The following is a 23,611-nucleotide window of genomic DNA, read 5'->3' as shown; positions in this document are numbered from 1 at the left end:
GAAACTCAGGAGAAGTCCAGCCAGGCCGAGAGGTGGGACAGCTCCCAAGGCTGTTGTTGCACAAAGGGCACGGTGCCCCTTCTTCTTCTCCTTGGGCTCAGTGCACCACACAGCAAACAACACCTGTGAGAACAATGGCTTAGCACTGTGCTCTCAGGTCTCAGGCACATGACTTTCTCCCTTGGAGCCAGAGATTTCAGACAGGGGGGTCTTCTCTTCAGTGGTCCCCCAATGACGATCATGAGGCAGATGAGGGAAAATCCGGACAGACTCTCACAAGCAGAAATTGCCAGGATGTGTCTGCTTCCAGTGCTTGTCTTGGCTGTTCCTTCACAGTGCTGGCAGCACCATCAGAGACACAGCACATGTTCTCTCATGCCAGGGTCATCCCAATCTTCTGCCCAGGTGCCTCCCAGGTTCACCAGGGAAAATGGCTGCTCGTGCCAGTCCATCCCCTTGCCCAGAAGGCACCCGCTTGTGTTTGGGCACGAGCTGCTGGCCACAGCAGACGGGCAGCACCCGCAGCATTGGCCATCAGACGCTGGGCTGACGTTTTTATCCAGAGAGCAAGAAAAGCAGCCAGAAGCACACAAGGCAACTTGACAGTATCTCTGTAAGAATGTCATTGTCCTGTGAAAGTCAATAGTGGATGGTGGTTTTGTAAGGCAGAAAATCACTTCCGAGCAAAAATCATTCCAGGAAGGGACAACAGCTTCTGCCTTCTGATGGATAAGTCAATTTGCCACTGCTGTCCAGGCCCATGGCCCCTCCCAGTCTAGCCAGATTTTGGTCTGGGGGTATTTTTGGGGTTAGTCTGGAGGCAAAGATCACACTGTCACTTGAGTAATAGCGGCATAAAAATTCCTGGCAACGATTCTTTCAATCAAGTAGGTGTGCAGGGCATCCATTCCCCAGTGTGTTTTCTGGTGCTCCTCCCTTAGTAGTGACTACAAGAAATGGGAAGGGATTACCAGCTTCCCTTCAATGGTAGCCCGCCCTTCTTGGTTGTATGTCCCTTTTTGATCTTTGATTAGTTTTCTATCTTTCTTATTGTATTCTGGCTTACCTTCAAGGGAAATTTGTCCACCTGGAATCAGAGCTCCTTCAATAGTTACCTCACCTTTTGCTACTTTCTTTGCCTCTCTATCCGCCAGCTCATTTCCTTCTTCCAATTCTGAGCTCACTCTCTGGTGTGCCTTAATATGCGTAATTGCTGCCTTTTCAGGCAGCTGAACTGCTTCCAGCAGCCCGACTATCCCGGTCATCTCTTGTGCATGTTTGATGTTCTTTCCTTGTGAGGTCAGCAGTCCCCCCTCTCTCCAGGTGCTCCATGTGCATGCACAACTCCAAATGCATACCATGGGTCTGTATAGATTTTATTCTCTTTCCTCCTGCCATTTCTAAGGCAAAAGGAAAAAGAATCAGTGCAATTATTTTGGTCTTCTGTGCAGAGGTGCCTGTTGGTAAGGGTCCAGATTCTGTTACCTCTCTGCAGGTAGTGACTGCATATCCAGCAAGTCGCTTTCCACTGGCAACGTGGCTACTCCCATCAGTGAACCAGGTCTCTGCACCATCCAAAGGAGTGTCCTTCAAGTCCGGGCATCTGGAGTAAGTCGCTTCAATGGTCTCCAGGCAATCGTGGTGTGCTGCTTCTCCTTGATGCCACTGAGAAAAGGAGCTGGGTTCACCAGGTTAGTGACTACAGAGTCCTTTGCCCAGCACTGACCTCATACCCCAGGTAGATTATTTTCTGTTTCACTGCCTCTGCCTTTTTTTTTCTTTGATACTCTGTATCCTTGGAGCCATAGGAAATTCAAAAGGCTCACAGTCCAGGCAACACATGCTTCCCTTGTCTGAGTGGATATCAAGAGATTATCCACGTACTGTAATAGCCTTCCTTCTTCTTGTGGAGCTTCCCGGGACTCTAGGTCTTTTGTAAGTTGTTCTCCAAACAGAGCAGGGGAATTTTGAAGCCCTGAAGGCCTTGAGGCCTTCACAATCTATGTGTGGTGGTTTGACCAGGAAGAAGTGGGAATTCTGGGGGGCTGTGGTCAAACCAATGGATGCTTGGAGTTTGATATTGGCACCTGGAGTGGCCAGTGGGGTCTGGACACACCTCCGAGAATACACAGGGGTTAAAAGCAGAGCTTCGGCCCTGAGAGGCCTCTTGAGACGTCGAGGCGAAGAGGTCAGATCTCCCTCCCCTGTCCAGCCGCTGCTGCTGGGCGGGGGAGGGGCAGCCATTCGGTAGGCCCGGGGCCTGGACAGAGATGGGGGGTGAGAAAGCCCTCGAAGATAGAAGGGTGGAAGAGCAGCCCCAAGAGACATCGGGCAGACATTTTCCCCCCCCCAGGAGGGAGAGAGAGGGAGAGCCAGTGTCTGAATGTAATAGCAGCCGGCCCAGGAAGAGAAGGAGGAGAAGTGCAGGCCGGCCGCAGCAGCAGCGTGTGTAAGTGTCAGACAGAGACTAGAAGTTTTAACCCCTTTTTTACATGATTGGAGCCTTGCAAAAATGCTGATCCTCCTCAGAGCTGAATAAGAAGAGAGATAAGAAATGAGATGAGACAAAGACCTGGCCCGAAGAATGTAGAGATGACTGAGTGGAGAAAGATGATTGGAGTGGCCTTTTGGCTGGACTTTTCTTGTAGCCATAGACTCAGTTTGTTCCTGTGACACAGAGACTGCACTTAGGGGGAGGCAGTGCCTCAGAACCAGGAAGGTTAATCGTAGAGACCCCTCGGCCCCAGGGAGTTAGAAAAATATGGGGGAGACAGATGTCCCAAAGCAGAGACTGTGCCTTTTTAGAGTGAGACAAGGCATCCTTAAAACACAACCCTAAAAGCAGCTCTGGTCCATGCACAGTGGTGAGAGCACTGAGCATGGAAAGAAGATGTCACAAGTAGCAAAAAGACTTTTTCCGGGCGGTGCCGAGTGACATGGAAGCACACGAAGTTTCAGCGTGTTTCCAGGAGAAGCCTATAGAACAAGAAAGACTCCTCTCCTCTTCATGGACTGAAGTTTGAGTATACTAAAGAGTAAAGCTGAGCAGTTGGCGATTTAAGAGAATGTATCAGATTGAGAAATTCTAGTAGTAGAGAAGAAGAAAGTGTTTTTTGTAAAGTTTTCAATTTTTTTTTCTTTTCCTTATAGTTTTTTTTCCTATTTTCCTGTAGTTTAAGTAATAAAGTGTTCTTTATGTTTAAGCTGAAGCCTGTTTTGCTTATTCCTAGTCACATCTCACAGCAGACCCCAGAGAGAAAGTGTTTTCATGAAGACACTAGCTCTGTGCCAAGCCCAAACCATGACAGTCCCTTAGGAGAACTGTTAGTAAAATGGGATTCTATAGAGGCCACGGAGAGATTAGATAAAGTGAAAATGATCCACTACTGTATGGAAGTGTGGCCGGAATTAGAGGTGCAAGGAGGATGGCCTTGGTGTGGGACAAAGGATAAGTGGATGTGCCAACAATTAAATAATTATCTGACAGCTCGAGGGGATACTGATCCTGAGCAATTATTGTATGTAGCTTGCTGGTTAAAGAGCACTGCTGGGGATGAAGGGGTGCGAATTTGTAAGGTACAGAGGAAGAAAGAGAGGAATGAAGGAGGGGATGATAGGACTAGTAAAAGATGGGATCCCCTGGATTATTTGCCTCCTTCTGCCCCTCCACCTTATAGTCCTCTTCTTCAAGCACCTCAAATGGCAGGTCTCGTTCTTCCCCCGGCTGCCATCTCATTACCACCTGTTCAAACTCCTCCTTCTATCTCTTCAGCTCCCCCTATGATAAACCCAGTATCCCCTCCAGTTCCTTCTGCACCACCACAAGTGCCTACTCCACCTGCTGCATTCTCCACCCCTTCTCCAGCTGCACTTAATATCCACTCAGGCTCTTCTCCCCCTCCTATTGCTGTCCCTTTACCTCCTCCTAGTTGGGGCACAAATGTCTCCTCGCCCGATAAACAGCTATCAGCAAATACACCTGCTGGTGGGCAGAAAGTTCAGGGTAACCCAGATATCCCTCAAAGTAGTTTGGCATCTGAAGATGGGCCGTACTGTAGCACCAGATCCAAGACCTCCAAGGCAGAGAGACTCTTTCCCCTCAGAGAAGTTCCTATGGGAGGAATAGCGGGAGGTGTTGGCTTTGTGAATGCTCCCCTAACTGCTTCTGAGGTGAGAGGATTCAAGAAAGAGTTGGGGCATTTAGTTGAGGACCCAGTGGGCATAACTAACCAAGTAGATCAATTTCTAGGTCCAAATATCTACACTTGGGGGGAGATGAATTCCATCCTGAGTATATTATTTTCCCCAGAAGAGGTCCAGATGATTAAGGTGGCTAGCATAAGAATTTGGGAGAAAGTTAACCGTCCAGGACCCCAGGTGCCATCCGGCGAGCAGAAATTGCCACTAACGGATCCCAGCTGGAACCCTAACCAGGAGGAGGGGAGGAAGGCCATGATGGAATATAGGTCTTTGATAATACGGGGGATCAAAGAGTCAGTTCCCAAAGGAACTAACACCCAATTGGCATTTCAGGGTACACAGGAGAAAGATGAAGCTCCTGCTGCCTGGCTTAATCGCCTAAAGCGGAACTTCCAGTTGTACTCTAGAATAGACCCAGACACCCCAGAAGGTCAAATGCTACTAAAAGTCCAATTTGTTACCAAATCTTGGCCTGATATAAGGAGAAAACTGGAAAAGATGGAAGATTGGCAAGAGAAGGACATTAATGAGTTATTAAGAGAGGCATTGAAGGTGTATTTAAGGAGGGAGGAAGAAAAAGCAAAGGCCAAGGCTAAGAACATGGTTGCTGTAGCTAGGGAAAGTGCAGGGTGGGCAGGTCCACCACCAGGAGGAGGCAAGGATAGGCCTCTTGTACTGTCAGGTACAAGAGGGATGGAGAGACCTCAAGTCCCTTTGAGAGAACAACATTGCTATTACTGTGGAGAGCCAGGACACACCAGGAGGTTTTGTAGAAAGCTCAGTCTCGATGTGGCAATAGCCAGGGAACAAGATAATTTAGGGAAGATCCTTAGAGGTGACGAGTAGAGGGTCAGGGGCTTTACACTTTAGGGGACCTGATGCGACATCTAGAAGAGCCCTTACTAAACTTTCAGGTGGGACCCCTAAATGAAGAATTTGAACTTTTGGTTGATACAGGAGCAGATAAGTCCTGTCTCAACAAAGTAACATCTGAAGTTAGACAAAAACCAGCTAGGCAGAAAGGATATCCAATACCACCAAAACTGGCCAGTAAAACTAAACTTGTAATAAGTGGTGTGAAAGTAAAAGGTACCTTAGTGTGTGTGTGTGTGTGTGACCTGCAAACCAGGCTTGTGTCCCCCGGGCGGGTGGGGGCTATGACCAAAGTGTGTGTGTGTGTGACCTGCAAACGAGACTAATGCTCCTGAGATGTGTGAGGGAGCCGTAGCTGTAAGAGCGTGAGTGACACGCAGACAGACTCACAGGTGAATGTGCACCAGAGGCAACCAGAGTCAGGGCCCTTCCAAGAGGCCAGAGATACTGAGACCTGTGGGCCAACCCCAAGGTGAGGGGGGGGGGGGGCTATAGGGACCTGTGATTATCTAGCAAAAAGTTTGTGTCTTAAAGGTGTGGAGGAGTGTGTGAAAGTGAATGAGAAATGAGAGAGTGAATATAGATGAGTTAGAATAGAGGTAATGTAGATTGTGCATTACAAGTTTTATCACATCTCCTTAGAAGGAAGTGTATTGTGTAAAAGAATGGTGTAAGAAAAAAAAAAGGGAAAAAGAGATAAAGAGTAAGGGTTGAAAGAAGTATTTAAGCTGTAAGTAAAAGAAAGAAACAGAAGCAAGAGATAAATAAATAAGATCTTGAAAATAGAACAGAAAACCAGTGAATTAAATACACAGAAAAAATAGGAGAATAAAAGTTCTTTGGGAGTTAAGTTAGCTGAGAAATACAACTCCTTGTAGAAGTTGATGAGACAAACATACAAGCTATGGAAAAAGAGAAATTACCAATAACATTAAACAGAGAAACTGAGTTTTGATAAAATCATTAAATAGCAGACCATTAATGCCTGTGTTTGAAAGCCCGTTTCAGGTATTCTTCATTACTAAGACGGTTGGACTCACATCACTCTCACCCCTGGTATTGGACCAGGATTCAACACCAAGTTTTTCCCTCTGGCATTCTGGTATTGGACCAGACTCCACCCCTGTCTCCTGCTGGCATTGGGCCAGACTCCCAGTTTCTTCGTCTGGCATTGGACTAGACTCCACCCCTTTCTCCTTCTGGCATTGGGCCAGAGTCCACACCACTCACCTCCGGGCACGGGATAAGGATTCATCCACATCACAAGTTAATTCACCTGAGTATACTGAGATTTAAAGTTGACTCTCAGGAAGAAGAGTCAAAAAGACTGAACTGTATGGGAAAAATTGGTATCAGAGTTCTAATATTGCTTAAAATGTTTCAAAACTGTTTTGTGTAAATTATGTTGGTAAAAAGTTTAAGGCTGTAAATAAGTAATTCTAGCTTAAGTTCCCCAATATACTTCTAAAGACTCCAGGTTAACCCTCTACAGAACACTCCCCTGGGGGAGAAACTAAAATTTGTAGGGAACAGATCAAGAGAGGCTTAACCAGAGAAGCGGGTAGAAGGGACTCTAAAGAGCTTGGAAGCTTCTACTCAGAAAAAATTCCCCAAGAGGCAAGGCCGGGTGGGCAGGCTGTGCAAGATGACCCATACCAGACTCTTGGGAAGGGCAGTAATGATGGCTCTGATTGCTGGTGGTGCTCAGGGGAGCCCAGCTGAGCTGTGCAGTGAATGCTACCAACCCTGCTATGAGGAGGAAGGGAGCTCCTTGTCGAGAGACCACATCAGTTCTAACCCTGATTGTGTTAACCTCTCCCAATTGGTCCTTCATCAGAAAAATAAGAGAGTGTATTGGATAGCCCAGAATACTGCCACTTTTAGGCAGCCACTCCTAGGAGAGTGCCCTACAGAGGAAGCCTGGTTTTGCTTTGAATGTGATGCTGCTGAAACAAGCTCAGCAGATCTAGTAAAAAGCAAAGAAATTGTGAAAATGGTAAGAAAAATTGTTTGTTACAAGTATTTATATGAGTGTACTGGGAAAGAGATAAACCCCTTTTGGAACACGTTTCAGGGGATCTCTAAACCCCTAAGTTTGATCTCATCTGGCAACTGCATTGCTAGAGTGATAAAACCAATTTTCTTATTACCCAAAGAAACTGGATCAAGTTTGAGAGTTCCTATATATAATGATTTGGGAGAAAGTAAACAAAACCGGGAAAGTGAAATAGAAATTGAGAAAATCCAAAATTGTAAAAGCCAAGTTCGGATCCCAAAATCTGTGTTGAACAAAGTCATCCGGCTACAGGCAGTATTAAAAATAAAGAATTCAATTATTAGGGACATTACAAACGAAATAAAAAGATTGGCATGTGTAAATAATCAAGATCAAACTCCTACACTTGATCCCAGTGGGTGGGAGAATTAAGAGATTTTCAGAAAATATGTATGGGAAAAAGTGTTTTTTCTCGCTGTGTGTGTACTTGGAGGATTGCTCTTTTTACTATGCTTATTTGTATGTTTTAGTAAAACAGTATTGGCTGTACAAACCAATCTGGAAAAACCAAGAAAAGTAACAAGGTTAAGTAACCATGATTACCACAGTGCACAAGAGATTTATAGTAGATGCAAAACAAAAAAAATTGTGAGTTGATGCGAGTTTAAGAATTTAAGCTCGATCAAAGAAAAAGAGGGGGGACTGTTATGAACAAAAATTCAGTTAATATTTTTTTGCGAGAAAGAGTTGCAGGGAGGCAGCCAGGTCTCAGGCTCTGCCAGGATTCTTAGTGCTTTGTTATTGTAATACCGGGTCGTTAAGGCTTATCTCCTCTTTTGTATTAGTAAAAAGCCTGGCTGGGTGCGGTAGATTGCTCTTCCCCGAGGCAGTGCTCTCTTCCAGCATAGGGAAGACATCTGAGAGGGTGGGGGGAGTTATGCAAAGTGACTCCAAAGTCCAGAATGCATTGTGGGACCCCGACTCGATATGCAACGAGAAAACCCCAAAAACAATGAGCCAAACAAGAATTGAGAGACTAAAATGGTGTCTGGACATGAGGAGCCGATGGCTGAGCCTGCAGAGATGCGGAGTCCCTCTCGCCCTGAGCAGGGAGTGGTCCCAACGCCGGGACCAGCCATCTGGGAAGCTCACAGGATCAACATCTGACGGGGACATCACGTCCTAAGGCTCCCACGAGGACTGGACCCCCAGCTCTGCCCCTAGTGGACGGAGCTGCGCATATCCTCCTCCTCTGAGTCGCCCTGGGAGACGCGACGGGGACTGCAGCCCTGCCGAGCCGCCCAATCCTGAGCTGATCACTTTTAATAAAGGCATTATAAAGGAGAAGAAGTCTCCTGGCCCTGTTTATTTCAGCAGGGAACCCAAGATTGGTCTTCTGGGCTGTCTGGATCAACATCAGAGTAAATCTGGAAGTTTTGCTTTAGCCTATTAAGCCATGGTGCTGGGGTGTTGTCTTTTTCCTGCGTGCCGTCCAACGCTAACCTGGTATTACTCCCTCTAGGGACTGATTCCTTTATCCCTCTGGTCATCAGGGACCTGTAATCTCTCATATTCCTTCTCCCCTCTTCTTGATTAGGGTCCCAGTCAGGCTCCACTGAAGGCATTTTTTGGTCACCTGGGGGCCCAGGTTGGTTTTCTCACTCCCAAATTTTCATTCCTTGAGTTTGTATTAATCGAGTCTCTTCCGGGGAAAATAGGATGTTAAAGATGGAGTTCAGTTCTCCCCATGTATAAATATTAGGGCTAAAGATGGATCAATTTGATTTGCAATTCCTACTGGGTCTTCCACTAAATTTCGCAATTCTTTCTTAAAGTTTCCAACTTTGGACGCAGTCAAGGGAGCGTTTACAAATCCAATCTCCCTGGCCACCCCACCCATGGGAACTTCTCTGAGGGGGAACAATTTTTCACTTTTGCCGCTTTGGACCAGGTGTTACAACATCAGCTGTGGAGGCTGACTCGGTAACTTCACTCTTGGGCATGAGATTCTGAGATGTTGTTTGGCTTCTCGTTTGTGGTGGGGGAGGCATAGCAGGAACTTGGTGGTGAATAAGGGGTGCATGAGATGGCAGAGGTAAGGGGACGGTAGTGAAGGGTAAAGAGAGTAAGGAGAGGGTGGAGGGGAAGGTGGTGAAGGTATAAGTGGGTTAGCAAGTGGTAAAGGAATGACATCTGGGAGAGGAGGAGGACTTGGTTCCACAAAAAGAGGAATTGGAGGAAGGATTTGAGGTACTGCAAGGGTAGGAGGGAGGTAAGTGATCAAGGGGGTCCCAGTTTTTGTTAGCCTTCCCAGCCTCTTCTTTTACTTTCCTAGCTTGCTTTCCCTCTTTTCATTTATAGACTCTTGTATTTTCCTCCTCTGAGGTGTACTTTAGCCAACAGGTGACGTTCTGTATGTGATGGGCCTTTTGCAGGTACTTGGGGTAAAAAAGGAAGGTGCATCACCTTTGGAATGAGAGGCAGGTAACTCAGGAAATGTTTAAGGATGTTGTTAGGTGATGCAGAAAGAAAATTGGAGAGGTGAAAGCTTAAGGCTTAACCAGGCCACTTCTGTGAGGGATAAGAAAAAGATTTCTATAAATACATTAATGGCAAATAGAGGTACAAGGACAATCTGAATTCATTATTGGGGGAGATGGGGTTACCAAATATGAGGGAAATGCTGAGGTACCTAACCCTTTCTTTGCTTCATTTTTCAAGAATAAGACAGGTCATCCTCAGGACAAGTGTTCTCCTGAGCTGCTGGATGGGCACAGGGAGCAGAACAGCCCCCTGTATTTCAGGAGGAAGCAGTTGGGGACCTGCTGAGCCTCTCAGATTCTCACAGGTGCATGGGATCGGATGGAATCCATCCTAGGGGGATGAGGGAGCTGTGGATGAGCTCCCCAAGCTGCTCTCCATCATTTACCATCAGTCCTGGCTCAGTGGGGAGGTCCCCGAGGACTGGAGGTGCAAGTGTGAGCCCATCCCTAAGAAGGGCTGGAAGAAGGAGCTGGGGATCTCCAGGCCTGTCAGCCTGAGCTGGATGCCCAGCAAGGTTATGGAACAGATCACCTTGAGTGCCATCACAGGGCACCCACAGGATGGCTGAGAGATCAGAACCAGACAGTGTGGATTTCAATATCTGCACTGATGATCTGCATGAGAGGACTGAGTCCAGAATCAGCAAATTTGCAGATGACACCAAGTGGGGTGTGAGTGTGGATCTGCTGGAGGGTAGGAGGGCTCTGCAGAGGGCCCTGGACAGGCTGGATCCAGGGCCCAAATCCAACAAGGTGCGGTTGAACAAGACCAAGTGCTGGGTCCTGCACTTTGGCCACAACCACCCCTGCAGTGCTACAGGCTGGGGACAGAGTGGCTGGAGAGCAGCCAGGCAGAAAGGGACCTGCAGGGACTGATGGACAACAGGCTGGACATGAGGCAGAATTGTGCCCAGGTGGGCAAGAAGGCCAAAGGCTCCTGGCCTGCATCAGGAATGGTGTGGCCAGCAGGAGCAGGGCAGGGATTCTTCCCCTGCACTCGGCACTGGTGAGGCCACACCTCGAGTGCTGTGTCCAGTTCTGGGCCCCCAGTTTAGGAAGGCCATGGAGGGGCTGGAGCATGTCCAGAGACGGACAACAAGGCTGCGGAGGGGTCTGGAACACAAGAGCTTTGAGGAGCAGCTGAGGGAGCTGGGGTTGTTTATCCTGGAGAAGAGGAAGCCCAGGGAGACAAAGCAGTGTCAGGGCACATGTTTGACTTGATGATCTCCAAGGTCTTTTCCAACCTTGCTGATTCTGGGATTCTCTGGAACCACCCTTGGAGCAGTTGCAGGATGAGCCCTGGGCCTCCTCTTCAGAAGCTCCAGCAGCCCAGGTCCCTCAGCTTCTCCTGCCAGCCCCAAAGCCCATCCTGTCAGTCCTGCAGAGCCTCTGCAGCTCCTCCTCATTGCCCAGAACAGGGAGGCCCAGAGCCAGACACAGTGGCCCAGATGAGTCCCCCTGGCCTAGGGTGCCTCTGGCAAGGGAGCGGCACCAGGCACTGCAGGAGCCTGCAGACAATTCCTGCAGCACTTGTAGGATGATCCTGCTGCCCAAGGGACATTCGCATGGGGCCAAGTCAGGAACTGCAATGGGGAGTGGGACCAGAGAGAAAAGGGCAAACAGGGATCGGCTTTGCAGGGGAGGGGACAGCAATGGGCAATAGGAAGGAATCTGTATCAGGAAAAAGTAAAGAAAGCAAAGGTGAAGCCAAGGAAATGCTCAGGGAAGTTTGGGAGTGGCTGCCAGGCAGCCCTGGCTCTGAGCAACAGCGTCTGCAGTGGGACAGGAAACTCCCAGCTGATGGGAACAAACTTTCTGGCTGACTGCAGAGGCCAGGACAAAGCTGAGTGGTTTCCCTGGTGTCCCCCAGCCCTTGCTGGCCCCAGGGGCTGATGGCATTTGTGCTCCCTCAGGTTCATGTCCCCACACCAACAGCGTGGGGGTGCTCCCCCTGCTCTGTGCAATGCAAACAGGGGCTGCTGAGCCAGTGCTGCCGTGTCTGTGCCTGCAAGGATGGGGCACCTGTGTGAGCTGGGGGAGAGGCCAGGGCTGCAGAGGGGGGATGTTGTTGGCAGCTCCATAAGGACACTGGGACGCTGCCCTGGGCTGTGCAGCACACTGGGGATGGATCAGCGCCTGCTCTGCTGCTCCTTCCCGTCTGCCCCAGGGCCCTTGCAGAGCCCCAGCCATGCTGTTTGCCCCCAGCCTGCCCACGGCCAGCCTGGGGCTGCTCACGGGGGTTTTCTGTGCTGAGCATTGGCCTGGGTGTGTTCTTGAGAGAGCCTGGGCAAGGAGCCTGGAGCCCCCAGGCCCTGGGCTGAGGCGTCAGTGCTGCCCCAGCAGTGCCCATGGCCTGTCCCTGCTGCAGCCCCGGCACTGCCACCCCCAGGGCTGTGCCCGGCCCCAAGAGCACTCAGGCCCTGCAGCAACACCAGGGCCACCGGGGCAGCGGGGCAGGGCCACGGCAGCAGCACTGGCAACACCAAGTGCTGCTGCTGCTGGGCACAGCTGCTGGGCCAGCACTGATCTGCCCCAAACTCTGCACACAGACCTTGCTGCTGCAGCTCCAGAGAAGGCAACAAAAGGACAGAAAAATTCTTCATTTTTTTGCTGAAAACTTTGTTGGGAGAGATCATCATTTCATTTAAAGGAACCAAGAACACAGCCCCTCATTGACACATTCTGTGGTTACAGGGATGGTGGAGCAGAACAAAATGACCAATAGAACAAACAATGAAATTTCTTTTTGGACAATAAGAAAAAAGTAAAACAAAGGTAATGAAATTCTAAAATGAAACCAAGACGAAGTATCAAAGATTGCTTTTATTACAAGTGATTTGCACGTACTGGCCAACAGTTTAATGTTCCTGAAACCATCCAGTCATCAGTCTCCACACTGCAACCTTGAGCTCCTGGTTCCTCAGGCTGTAGATGAGGGGGTTCAGGGCTGGAGGCACCACCGAGTACAGAACCGACAGGGCCAGATCACGGGATGGGGAGGACATGGAGGGGGGCTTCAGGTAGGCAAATGTGCCAGTGCTATAGAACAGAGAGACCACGGCCAGGTGAGGGAGGCAGGTGGAAAAGGCTTTGTGCCGTCCCTGCTCAGAGGGGATCCTCAGCACAGCCCTGAAGATCTGCACATAGGAGAAAACAACGAACACAAAACAACCAAATGATAAACAGGCACTAACAGCAAGCAGCCCAAATTCCCTAAGGTAGGATTTGGAGCAGGAGAGTTTGAGGATCTGGGGGATTTCACAGAAGATCTGGCCCAGGGCATTGCCTTTGCACAGGGGCAGGGAAAATGTATTGGCTGTGTGCATGAGAGCATTGAGAAAGCCACTGGCCCAGGCAGCTACTGCCATGTGGGCACAAGCTCTGCTGCCCAAGAGGGTCCAGTAGTGCAGGGGTTTGCAGATGGACACGTAGCGGTCGTAGCACATGATGGTCAGGAGGCAAATCTCTGTAGCAAGAAAAAAAAAAATCAGAAAGGCTTGGGCAGCACATCCTGTGTAGGAGATGTCCCTGGTGTCCCAGAGGGAATTGTGCATGGCTTTGGGCACAGTGGTGCAGATGGAGCCCAGATCACTGAGGGCCAGGTTGAGCAGGAAGAAGAACATGGGCGTGTGCAGGTGGTGGCCGCAGGCTATGGCGCTGATGATGAGGCCATTGCCCAGGAGGGCAGCCAGGGAGATGCCCAGCAAGAGGCAGAAGTGCAGGAGCTGCAGCTGCCGCGTGTCTGCCAGTGCCAGCAGGAGGAAGTGCCTGATGGAGCTGCTGTTGGACATTGGCAGTGCCTTGGCATGGGGATCTGTAAAAAAAGTACTCATGGAATACTTGGGTTTCGAGAGGACTTTAAATATCCCAGCACAGCCTGGGGGCACTTTCCCCCCACTGCCTGCCCAGGGCTCTGCTGCCTGGAGCTGTCCCTGCCAGCAGCTGCTTCCCTGTGCCCAGGGCTGGGCCCTGCCAGTGCTGCCAGAGCCCAGCCCAGCCCTGGGGGCTCAGCTCTGCCCTGCAGACCCCTCCCAGCTCTGGCACTGAGCAGGGGGTTCTCTGGCTCTGCAAGCTCTGATGGCAACCTCAGAACAACACTGAGGAGGCTGGAAAAGTGACACAGATGCTGCCTGTGAGGGGCCCTGTGCTTATTTTCGTCAGCATCTGGTTTATTCACATCTGAGATAACTTTTTTTTTTTCTAAATGTGAACTGAGAGATTAATGTCTATGTGCAACCTCCCATCTAGGTAACCCAGAGTAGTAGAATAAAAAGCACGATTTTCTCTTTTAGGCAGCCCTTGCCTTGCCCTTCTCCCTGTATATTCTATTTGCAAATGTTCTCCAGTTTAATGCCATGCTGGGAGCAGTCCTGAACAATGCAGCATCCACCCCACACAAGGAGAAGACTTCCAAGCCTGACCAGCTGTCTCCTCCCACCCAGATCTTGTCCCCCCGTGCTGGGAGCAGCTACCAGGGCTGGCTGAGAGCTGTCCCTGGCAGGCAGCAGAGTCCCTGCCCCAGCACAGCACCCTGGGCTGCAGGACCTGGGCAGCCCTGGCTGCTCTGCACAGGAGACAATCAGAGAATGTACTCACAGGGTCTGTAGGCAGTGGGATGTTCCAGCTTTAGGAGATGGCTCCAGGAGCTGCAGCTGCATTGTCCTGCAGCCAGAGGTTCCTGTGCCGAGGACTGGCAGTGATTCTGCCCCAGGCACTTCTCAGCACCTTGCCAGCCCTGACTGATTGAAGCTCTCTGTGCCTCTGTGCTGTGCCTGGGGTGGCTGCAGGCAGTGCCCCAGCCCTGCTGGGCTGGCAGAAGAGCTGCTCATCAAGAGAAATGTGCTTTTGAAGCTCCTCTTGGTTACCAGGAGCTGCCTCTGTGCCAAGAGCCCAGCCCAGCTCAGCAGCACAGACATAGCACAAGGACTTTAATGAGCCTCTGGGGCTTTGTGCTCAGGCCCTGAACATCAGTCCCTGAGAGGGAGCTGAAGAAACCTCTCCAGAACTCCAAGTCAGAATCCAACTCCAAACTTTCTTGGACTTTTAATGGGTCCCACTGAAGGACACGACTGAGAAAGTGTCCCCAGGCCCCAGGCAGAGCAGAGAACTGGAGGCAGTGATGACAGGTGGGGACAAAGAGAAGCCAAGTCTTGGTGCCCTGGGGCACAGCAGGGTCTGTGCCACCAAGGGCTGTGAGGAGACACCTTGTCCTGAGGCCCTGGGGCCTCCTGGCACAGCCCCAGCCAGGCTGGGCACTGTCAGCCCCTTGTCCTGCCCTCAGCATCCCCCCCTAGCCCACTTCCCAGTGGCCTCAAGGATCTGCTGGAAGGATTCCCTGGGGAGCCTTGCTCAGCAATGGCCCTGGGGGCTCCTTAATGCTCCCAGGGACTGCAGATTTTTTAAAGGACTTGGCTTTAGCTTTTGCCTTGGAGTCTTAGAGAGCTTTGTGCAATCCTAGACCTCCAATTATCTGTTTTAATTAGTCTCTGGAGAGGCTTTGTCAGTAACAACACTCAGTGAGGCTCATTAATGCTTTAAGTTACTTCAGTTATTTTAAGGTACTTGGTGCTTCCCTTTTGATACTGACTCTGTGAGAGGTTTGTGCAATCATGGCCCCAATTATCTGCTTTAACAAGTCCCTTGAGAGCTTTGTACTGACACTCAGTGGGGCTCATTAATGCCTTGAGATACTCAAGCTTTTTAAGGTAGTTTATGGATTTAGGAATACTTTTAGGTACTTTTAAGGATTTTCCTTGTGCCCAGAGTAAAAACTTCATCACTGCTCTGCAAAGTGGCATGTCTGATGGCCTTTATGTCTGAGAGCAGGCCACTCAATGTGAGGGAGGTAGCATTGCTTTGCTTACTTAACAGGCACCCAAGATTGTCTAATTGTCTTAAACCTTTAGCTGCAGTCGCCCAAGGTAGTCCACACTGGGGATGCTACCATCCAATACCTGGATTAAAGCTTGCAAAGCCATCTCTTTGATATCATCCAATACTTCTCCGAAGATACGTGCTGCTTTATCATCTGGTAGGCTGTGTTGTACTTCTCCAGCTAGATGGTTGATTGTCAATTCTACCCTTGCCTCATTATTAGCATAGTCTGCTATTAATTGATTTAGTAAACACTTTTGTCTCCCTTCCCACAGGGTGTATTCTGTAGGTGACAAAAACATTGTCATATCATAATATATTTTAAATCATAGGGAGTTAAGATGTGCTGTGAACATGGCCCTCATTTGTCCATTAAAACAAGGTAAGTCTTTTCTATGGTCTTTAACTGCCCTACACAGATCCTTGATTTCCTTGTGAACCAATGGCTGATAGCTGGGATTCTGCCCCCTACTTTCATAACATACCAGGGCAATGAGGAATTTCGAGACTATTTTCCAGTCTTCTTCTTTTCCCAGGGATCTTCTGGGGTTGAGGGGTGAGGTGGCTCTGAAGAGTCCAAACTGTCCTCTTGGGAGGAAGATTAACTCAGCAGAAACATTCAGATTGGAAGTAGTGTGACAGTGAGGTTTAGTATCTTTGATTATGGGGTGTATTGTTGCCGGAGGGTGAGGCAAAGGGCACTGCCATTTTGTCAGGTGTTGAGGAGGAAGGGACTTTATCTAGGATGGCAGACTTCCAGGCTGGCCTTCTGGAGGCATGGCCTAGGATGGAGATGGAATGATTGACAGTGGGGCATGACCCACAGTTCTGGGGGTGGAGTCTGGAGGTTCATTCAGGGCAGAAGAGAAGGTTGTGGTAGCAGGAAGTGGAGGACCCAAGATGGATGGAGGATGGTCAGGCTCAAGGGCATCTGGAAAAATTTTAATAATCCACTTCACGATTGATTTTAATTTGTTCTTTGAATATATTTGGGCATGATCCGTGAGAATTAACTTAAAGCATCCCTGTATGCTCCTTTCTACTTTGGGAATCCGGCTGTCCATTTTTCTCTTTCTCCGCCTCAGGTGGAACAACCACTGGAACACTTCAAATCAATTATGGGATGTGGATGCGTATTGTAAAAACACAGTGGCAAAATGGTGATAATTGTCCTGCATTTCCCCAAACCCACCTGCAATCCTACGCAGGTGAGACCATCGTTGTCCCTGTGGATCCTGGCCAAGGTCCCTCGAAGCAATGATGAATCTTCTGGCCCAGTACAATCAAAAATCCCGGGGAGCGCTGGCCTATCCATCAGCTAACCCCAGCTGACATGACTGAATATCAGGGTCTCAAGGTTTGGGTGCCAAGGGTCTCAACGAGGTTGGCTGTGACAAACCATTCTGGTTCCCCAACTTCAGGGCAAGGGTGGTGAAAATGAAAAGCAGCAGATGCTGGGGAAGATGAAACAGAAAAGCCTTATAAATATGATTGCCTGGCAAAAGAATTTGAGAATATGGAAACTATAAGCGAGATTGAAATGAAAGCAAGCTTTGAGATACCAAGCCTTAGTTACTGAACAAATACAAAACAATAGTATGGCCGGCTGAAGGTAATCCCCTTTTGATGAAACAATACCTTCTGCTTGCAGACAGGTCCAAAGGTCAGAGCAGACCCTACTAGTTTGGCAGAAGGGGTCCAGAGAGTAGTTTTTATGGTATAAAATGTAACACAGTATGGTAATGTAATGATTCTAATAGGCTGTTTGCAAATGCTATAAGATTTGTATCTTGTATTATATTGTTTAGTGAAAATTAGAATATGCAGCACAGAAGATTTATTGTATTGTAACAGGAACGCCCCTCCTCTTTCTGGCATTCATTTTGGGCGCCTCTTTCGAGCTCCTCTTTTGGGCCTGCTCTGAGCTGTGGCTGGCTCCAAACAAGGCCCCTGCACCCACACCCTTTGCAATAAACCACAAGTTCCAAGACCTGGCTTCAGACATCTGTTGTCTCTGTCCGTCCCAACCGTCCATGTCCGCAATGATCCTACAAGCAGGATCAATGGAGTTGTCAAAAAAAAATTAATAGCAGGGTGAAAAACAATAAACATGGAGCAGTCCAGCACAGTACAAGGGGTGGGATTCAAAGACCTGAGATAAAGGCGAAGAAACAATATATAAACTTGAGGGTAGAACACTCTAGAACAATAACCATATAGGGGAAACAAGTAACCAATAGAGGAGGAGAACTTGGACAACTTAGCATAACAACACTAGAGGCTTATGGGGGAACTCTCAAACTAACCCTAAGTTAAAGAAATGATTCCCAGGGCTTAAAATCATGCCCAATACTTCTGGGGTAAAATCTGACTGACTCTGAGTTACAGCTGGGCTAACTCCCACATTTTTGCTTTGCTCTGGTCCCTTGGGACCATGTGGCCCAACAGAGCCACAAAGATGTCCTGGCTTCCACGAGGCTCCACAGTGTCACAATGCCCCCTTGGATCCATGTTGCTCTGCAGTGTCACAATGGTCCCTTCATTTCACAAGGCTCCCAAATGTCACATTGGTCTCCATAGGAAGGAAACCACAGAGCCCCACTGTTTCAGCAGCTGATGAACAGCAACCACCAGAGGCCAAGGCAAGACCTATCTGTTCTGGCAGGTTTGCTTGGAGCAACTCTTGGATATTTGAAATTATGAATGTGGAGTCCTAATTTAAAACATTTGTGTCTGGAGAAGAGGGATGGAGGTTTCTTCATAAAAAGAAAAGCTGAGAGACCTTTCCAGTGTTTGGAAAACAGGTAAGTGCTGCCCCTCAGGAGTCAAAGACCAGCCAGACTTGTCTGTCCTGGCAACTTGTCTGGCAGGAATACTTGGATATACAGAAATTTGGAGGTGGAATCCAAATTTTGGCCATGGATACCTGGAAAAAAGGGACAGTTCTTTTGAAGAGCCCAGAGCCCCAGTGTTTCAGGGGCAGATGGGAGTGGCCTTCCACATTCAAAGGTCAGCCAAACCTGTCAGGTGACCCCAGGAAAACCAAGGCAGCCACACCTATTTCATGTTCCCTTGGCTCCACAGGTCCCTGCAGTGTCACAATGGTTTTCTTGCTTCCATGATGCCCTAAGGTGTCATAATGGCCCCTTGCTTAGTCAAGTCCTTAAGGATCTTAATACTCTCCATAGTTCCACAAGGCCCCACAGTGTCCTAATGGCCTTTGGGTTCCATGAAGCCTTGCTGTGTCACCATTGCCCCTTGGTTCCATTGGGGCTCAGTAGTACAACAATGATTCCCTTGATTCCACAACTTCCCATAGTGTGAGAATAGCCTCATGGAAGCATGGGACCCTGCAGGGTCACAATGTTCCTTTGGTTCCATGGGGCCCCACAGTGTCACAATGGTCTCCATGATTCCATGGGGCCTTGCAATGCCACAATGTTCTCCATGGATCCACAGCGCCCCGCAGGATCACAATGGCCCTTTGGCTCTACGAGGCCCTGAAATGCAGCAATGGCCTCTTGGTTCCACAAAGCCCTGCTGCTTCACACTGGGCCCTTGGGACCATGTAGCCCAAGAGAGACACAAAGATGTCCTTGGTTCCATGAGGCCCCACAGTGTCACAGTGGTCCCTTGGCTCCATGGTGCTCCGCAGTGTCACAATGATCCCCGTGGTTCCACAAGTTCCTACAGTGTAACAATGCCCTTTTGCTCAAAAATGCCCTGCAGTGTCAAAGTGGTCTCCATAGGAAGGAAAGAACCGAGCCCCGGGTCATATGAGAGGCAGTCCCGAGAGGCTGAGGCTAGCCACAATTGATTGTATTGGCAAATTTTGTTTGGGAGCAACCCTTGGATATAGGGAATTTTAGAGGTTGAATCCTAATTTTGGCCATTGGAGCCTAGACAAGAAAGACTGTTCTTTTTCATAGAAAGGAAAACCCAGAGCCCCAGTGCTTCACAGTCAGATGAGAAGTGGCCCTTGCCGTGTCAAATTCAGGGGGACTGCTCAGACAGTCCCCAGAAGGCCAAAGCAGGCAGACCTGTTCCATGGTCCCTTGATTTCATGGGTCCCCATACTACCACCCCATACTGTATTGTCCTTGATTGCATGAAGTCTTGCAATGTCACAATGGCTTCTTGGTTTCATGAACCCCAACAGAGTCACAAGGGTCCATTGGTCCCACGCAGACCTGCTGTGAAACAATGGCTCCTTGTCTCTATTTTAAATCAATCACAATCAAACCTCAGTTTGATCACTGATCCTTGCTTCCATAGGGCCCATGATTTGCACAATGGTTTCCTTGATTCCGTGATTCCTGGATTCCACAGTCTCACCATAGTTTCCTTGGATCTCCATTGTCACAACTGACCTATGGTTCCATGAGGTTCTGTAATGTCACCGTGGTCGCTGTCAGAGGCTGGATGAGATCAATGTCCCAAGACACCTTGGGATGCTCGGAATGCCCGTGTGGGGCCAGGGCTGGGGCGGGCCTTGGTTTGTGGTGGGACAGAGCCCCGCCCCCAACCCTGGCAGAGCTGTCAATCACACAGCAGGAGGAGTGGTAACTTTCACAGACTTGCTTCTGTGGCCACTGGAGCTGACAGGTCGGTTAGCCACTCTCGGAGTGACTGGTGGAGACTACGAGTCCTGCCACTCCCAGGTTCTCCATGAGAATCCCGAGTAGTGGCTCCGTCTGCGGCGTGGTGATGCAGGCGAGAGCAGGACTGCGAAGAACTGCGGTAAAGGAATGAAGGAGCGGACATGCGTGTGGATGCCATGGCCCTTTATTTGACCCAGGCGGGACCAGTGATGGTGTCAGGAAAAAGCCGTTAGGGAGGCATTTAAAAAGGGGAAGGGGGTAATGGAAGGAGACACGAGGGACCAATGATCAAAGCCCAGGGGAGGAGCGAGAGACACAACTAAACCAATAGGAAGGGCCAAGGGGAGGGAAGAGAGAAATGGGAGAAAAATCATATGCTAGGTGAGGGATGATTGACATAAAAGATTCATGACATAGAGGAGATGGTTACAATGATTGACAGGTAACAGGTGGGAGGAACAAACCATTAGGAGGGAGAACGTGGGGGGAACTGGGGGTCAAACAAAAATCTTAACTTATAAAAACTAACCAACTTTACAATAAACCCATATAAAACACACACAATGCTACAACTTTCTACTGATTGGCAGAGCTGCCAATCAATAATACAACAGGCAGAGCTGGTGCTACTCTGACTGGGCAAGTGACTGGCAGTCCCACCCCAGGGGCAGGCCCATGAAGGCCCAGGGGGCTAAAAGCCGGAGCACGAGGCCAGCCTGTGGTCTGGATCCTGCCTTCTAATGGGGTTCCTCTGTTGGCAATGCTGGAACCCCAGCACTTGGCACCTATGTGTGTGTCTTTCTGTAGATCTTCTGTCTTTCTGTTCTCTATTTCTTCTTCTAATCCTACTTACCTGGAATATTTTTGGGCAACTTAACATCTTAAGGGGAAATGTTTTTAGGTTAAATGGGCTAAGTAAATGAAGGTAATGCTTTGATAAGAGTTTTATGTTGAAGTGGATGTCGTATTAAATGCTTAGCCCAAGTTCCTTGATTGTCTCTATTTTGCCAGTAAAATTTTGTGTAATTTTGACCTCTTAGCTCAGTTGGTTAGGGCATGGTGCTGGTATCACTGAGGCTGTGGGTTCAATTCCTGAGTGGGCCATTCACTTAAGAGCTGGACTTGATGATCCTTGTGGGTCCCTTTCTATTAAGAGTATTCTTTAGCATCTGTCCGTGTTGAGAATATCTGGTTGGTGTTTCTCCTGTGCACCAAACTCAAGTCAATGAACCTTTGGCTACCCCCAGCATTTCAGTGTTCTGGGGTGTTCCAGCCCTGCAGGCTCACAGTGGCCTCTTCTTTCCATGAGGCCCCACAGTGTCACACTGGCCCCTTGCTTCCATGGGCCCCAACAGTGCCACAATGATCCCCTCGGTTCCACAACTTCCCGCTGTGTCCCACTGGCTCTTTGGTGTCACACAGGTTTATGACATTTGTCCTTGCTGCCCCTCACATCCCACTGCCCCACAAACAGCCCCAATCCACCCGTGAGGGACAGTCCCTGCTGTCCCAGGCTGGGCTCAGGTCTTGGCCTTTCTGCTTCCCCCAGCCAGCCCAGGCCTTGCTCAGCATTGCAGTTCCCTGCTCAGAGCCTTTGGCTGCCTGCAATCCTGGTCTCAAGGATCTGCTCTCACCAGGCTCTGGGCAGCCTTTGGCACTCCCTGCACTCACTGGGGCCCAGTGATGCTCCAAGGGACTTGGAGTTTTGCTGCTGATCCCTTGAGCAGCTTCTTCAGCCTCCTCTCAGTGCCTGAGGGTTCTGGACTCAGCCCCAAACCCACCCTGGTGCTCAATAAAATACAGAAAGCCCCTGGAGGCTCTTTCTCTTCCTTCAATTGTCTTGAACTCTCCAGTACTTGAACAGCTGATTGGAGTCAGTTTGGAGTTCTGTTAAGGAGGAAGACTTCCAAGTGCACCTCATGACTTTTTTTGTTTACTAAATGAATCTTTTTTTATTTTCCATTTCAGAGAAGAGCCAATAGAAGCATTCCCTAGATGATCTTGATGCTGAATGTCTCCTTAGGAGGTCTGTGCATGGAAAAGAATGAGCTCCTTGAGGGCTGACCCTGTTTGGACAAGCTGTTCCTCACCCCCAGCCTCACCATTTCTGACATGGCCCACCTGGCACTGACATCCCTGTGCCCTGCAGCAGATCCATGTCCCCTGAGCTCTGCAGCTTCATGTCCCAGCCCATTGGACCATGTCCCACCTGCTCTCCTCAGGGCTCTGCCTGCACATAGGCCCAGGAGAAGTTTTCCTGTTGGGAAGGAAAGAATGGAAAAGCCGGAGCAGGTTTCCTGAACAACAAACCCCACTCAGGAGCCACCTGCTCAGTCCAGGCTGCCTGGAGTGGTCTCACCTTTCTCCAAGGGACAGTGTGAGCAGAAATTATCTCTGGAAGCAGAATTCTCTGAGTCTCCCAGCTGAATTCTCTATCCCAGTCCTTTCCCTGGACCTCTGTTGCAGATGGAAGCTGCTGGTGCCATCCTGACCTTTAACCTCTCTTGAATGTAAACAGATGTTCCCAGATGTGTTCAGCAGGATTTGCTCAATGTTTCTACAAAACTTTTGTGTTCCTCACGGAACGAAGGGGCCATTTTGAAACTGAGGGGGTGACGTGGAAGCGAGGAGTCAATTGTGACCCTGGAGTGCCATGGAACCAAGGGGCCATGGTGACACAGCAGGGTCAAATGGATCCAGTGGTCCATTGTGACACTGTGGGTCCAAGAAGACCATGGAAACATCCCCAGAACCTCATGGAACCACAGAGTCCATGGTGACCCAGTGGGGCTGCATGGAGCCAATGGTCCATGGTGACACTGCCCATCCAAGGAGGCCATTTGGACACTGCAGAGGGAGGCCATTGTGACACTGAAGAACTTCATGGCACCAAATATCCATGGTGACAGAGCAGGGCATCATGGGAACCAAGGAACCACTGTTGGCAGTAGGGAAACTCATGGAACCAGGGGCCCTTGTGGCACTGCAGAACCAACAGAGCTGCTGGACCTTGTCCCCTGGCCCTGCACAGCTCCTTGGGAGGCACGGCAGGAGCAGCACCCTGGGAGCCTCGGGAATGCCCCTCTGGGATCCATGGCACCCACTGCCAGGGGCTGGAATGGCAGTTCCCAGCCAGGAAAAGATTTTCCTCCCTGGGATGCAAAGCTCTTAAGAAGGAGCCAAAAGCCAAGTGGAGCAAGATCTTACAGTGACATTTCACTGCCAGCCTTCATAACTTCATCCATGGTTGTTGTAGCTCGTGGATTGGGAATTAAATCAGGGCAGGGTCTTTGCTGGGATCTGCCCTGGGTCAAGAGAGTCACTGAAAGAGAAACAGAGCAGGCAAAGAGAGGCAGGAGAGAAAGGAGGACACAAACACAATAAGCTGAAAAGATGGCACTCTGAAAAACAGACCAGAACTGACTGAAAAGGAATGGGATAGAAATCAATAGTTCTGAAAGTTTCATTTACTATCAAAATAGATCACATGCACCCAGAACTACACATTCTCGATCCCACACCCT

At 49.4% G+C, this 23,611-nt stretch overlaps 2 protein-coding genes across 2 annotated transcripts in view; one reads left to right on the top strand and one right to left on the bottom strand.

Moving 5' to 3' along the window:
* Window positions 1-23,611, top strand: part of LOC135460963 (zinc finger protein 850-like) — an 89,491-nt gene that overhangs the window by 4,760 nt on the left and 61,120 nt on the right. The gene's annotated exons all lie outside the window — the stretch shown is intronic.
* On the bottom strand, window positions 12,471-13,403 carry LOC135460962 (olfactory receptor 14C36-like). Its single transcript, XM_064737942.1, has one exon. It carries the CDS (start codon window positions 13,401-13,403, stop codon window positions 12,471-12,473), a length of 933 nt encoding a protein of 310 aa, XP_064594012.1.

The sequence above is a fragment of the Zonotrichia leucophrys genome, unplaced genomic scaffold, assembly GCF_028769735.1.
Source record: "Zonotrichia leucophrys gambelii isolate GWCS_2022_RI unplaced genomic scaffold, RI_Zleu_2.0 Scaffold_136_121556, whole genome shotgun sequence".
Lineage (NCBI taxonomy): Eukaryota > Metazoa > Chordata > Aves > Passeriformes > Passerellidae > Zonotrichia > Zonotrichia leucophrys.
The sequence above is the reverse complement of the archived record's forward strand: the minus strand, read 5'-3'. Positions and strand labels throughout refer to the sequence as shown.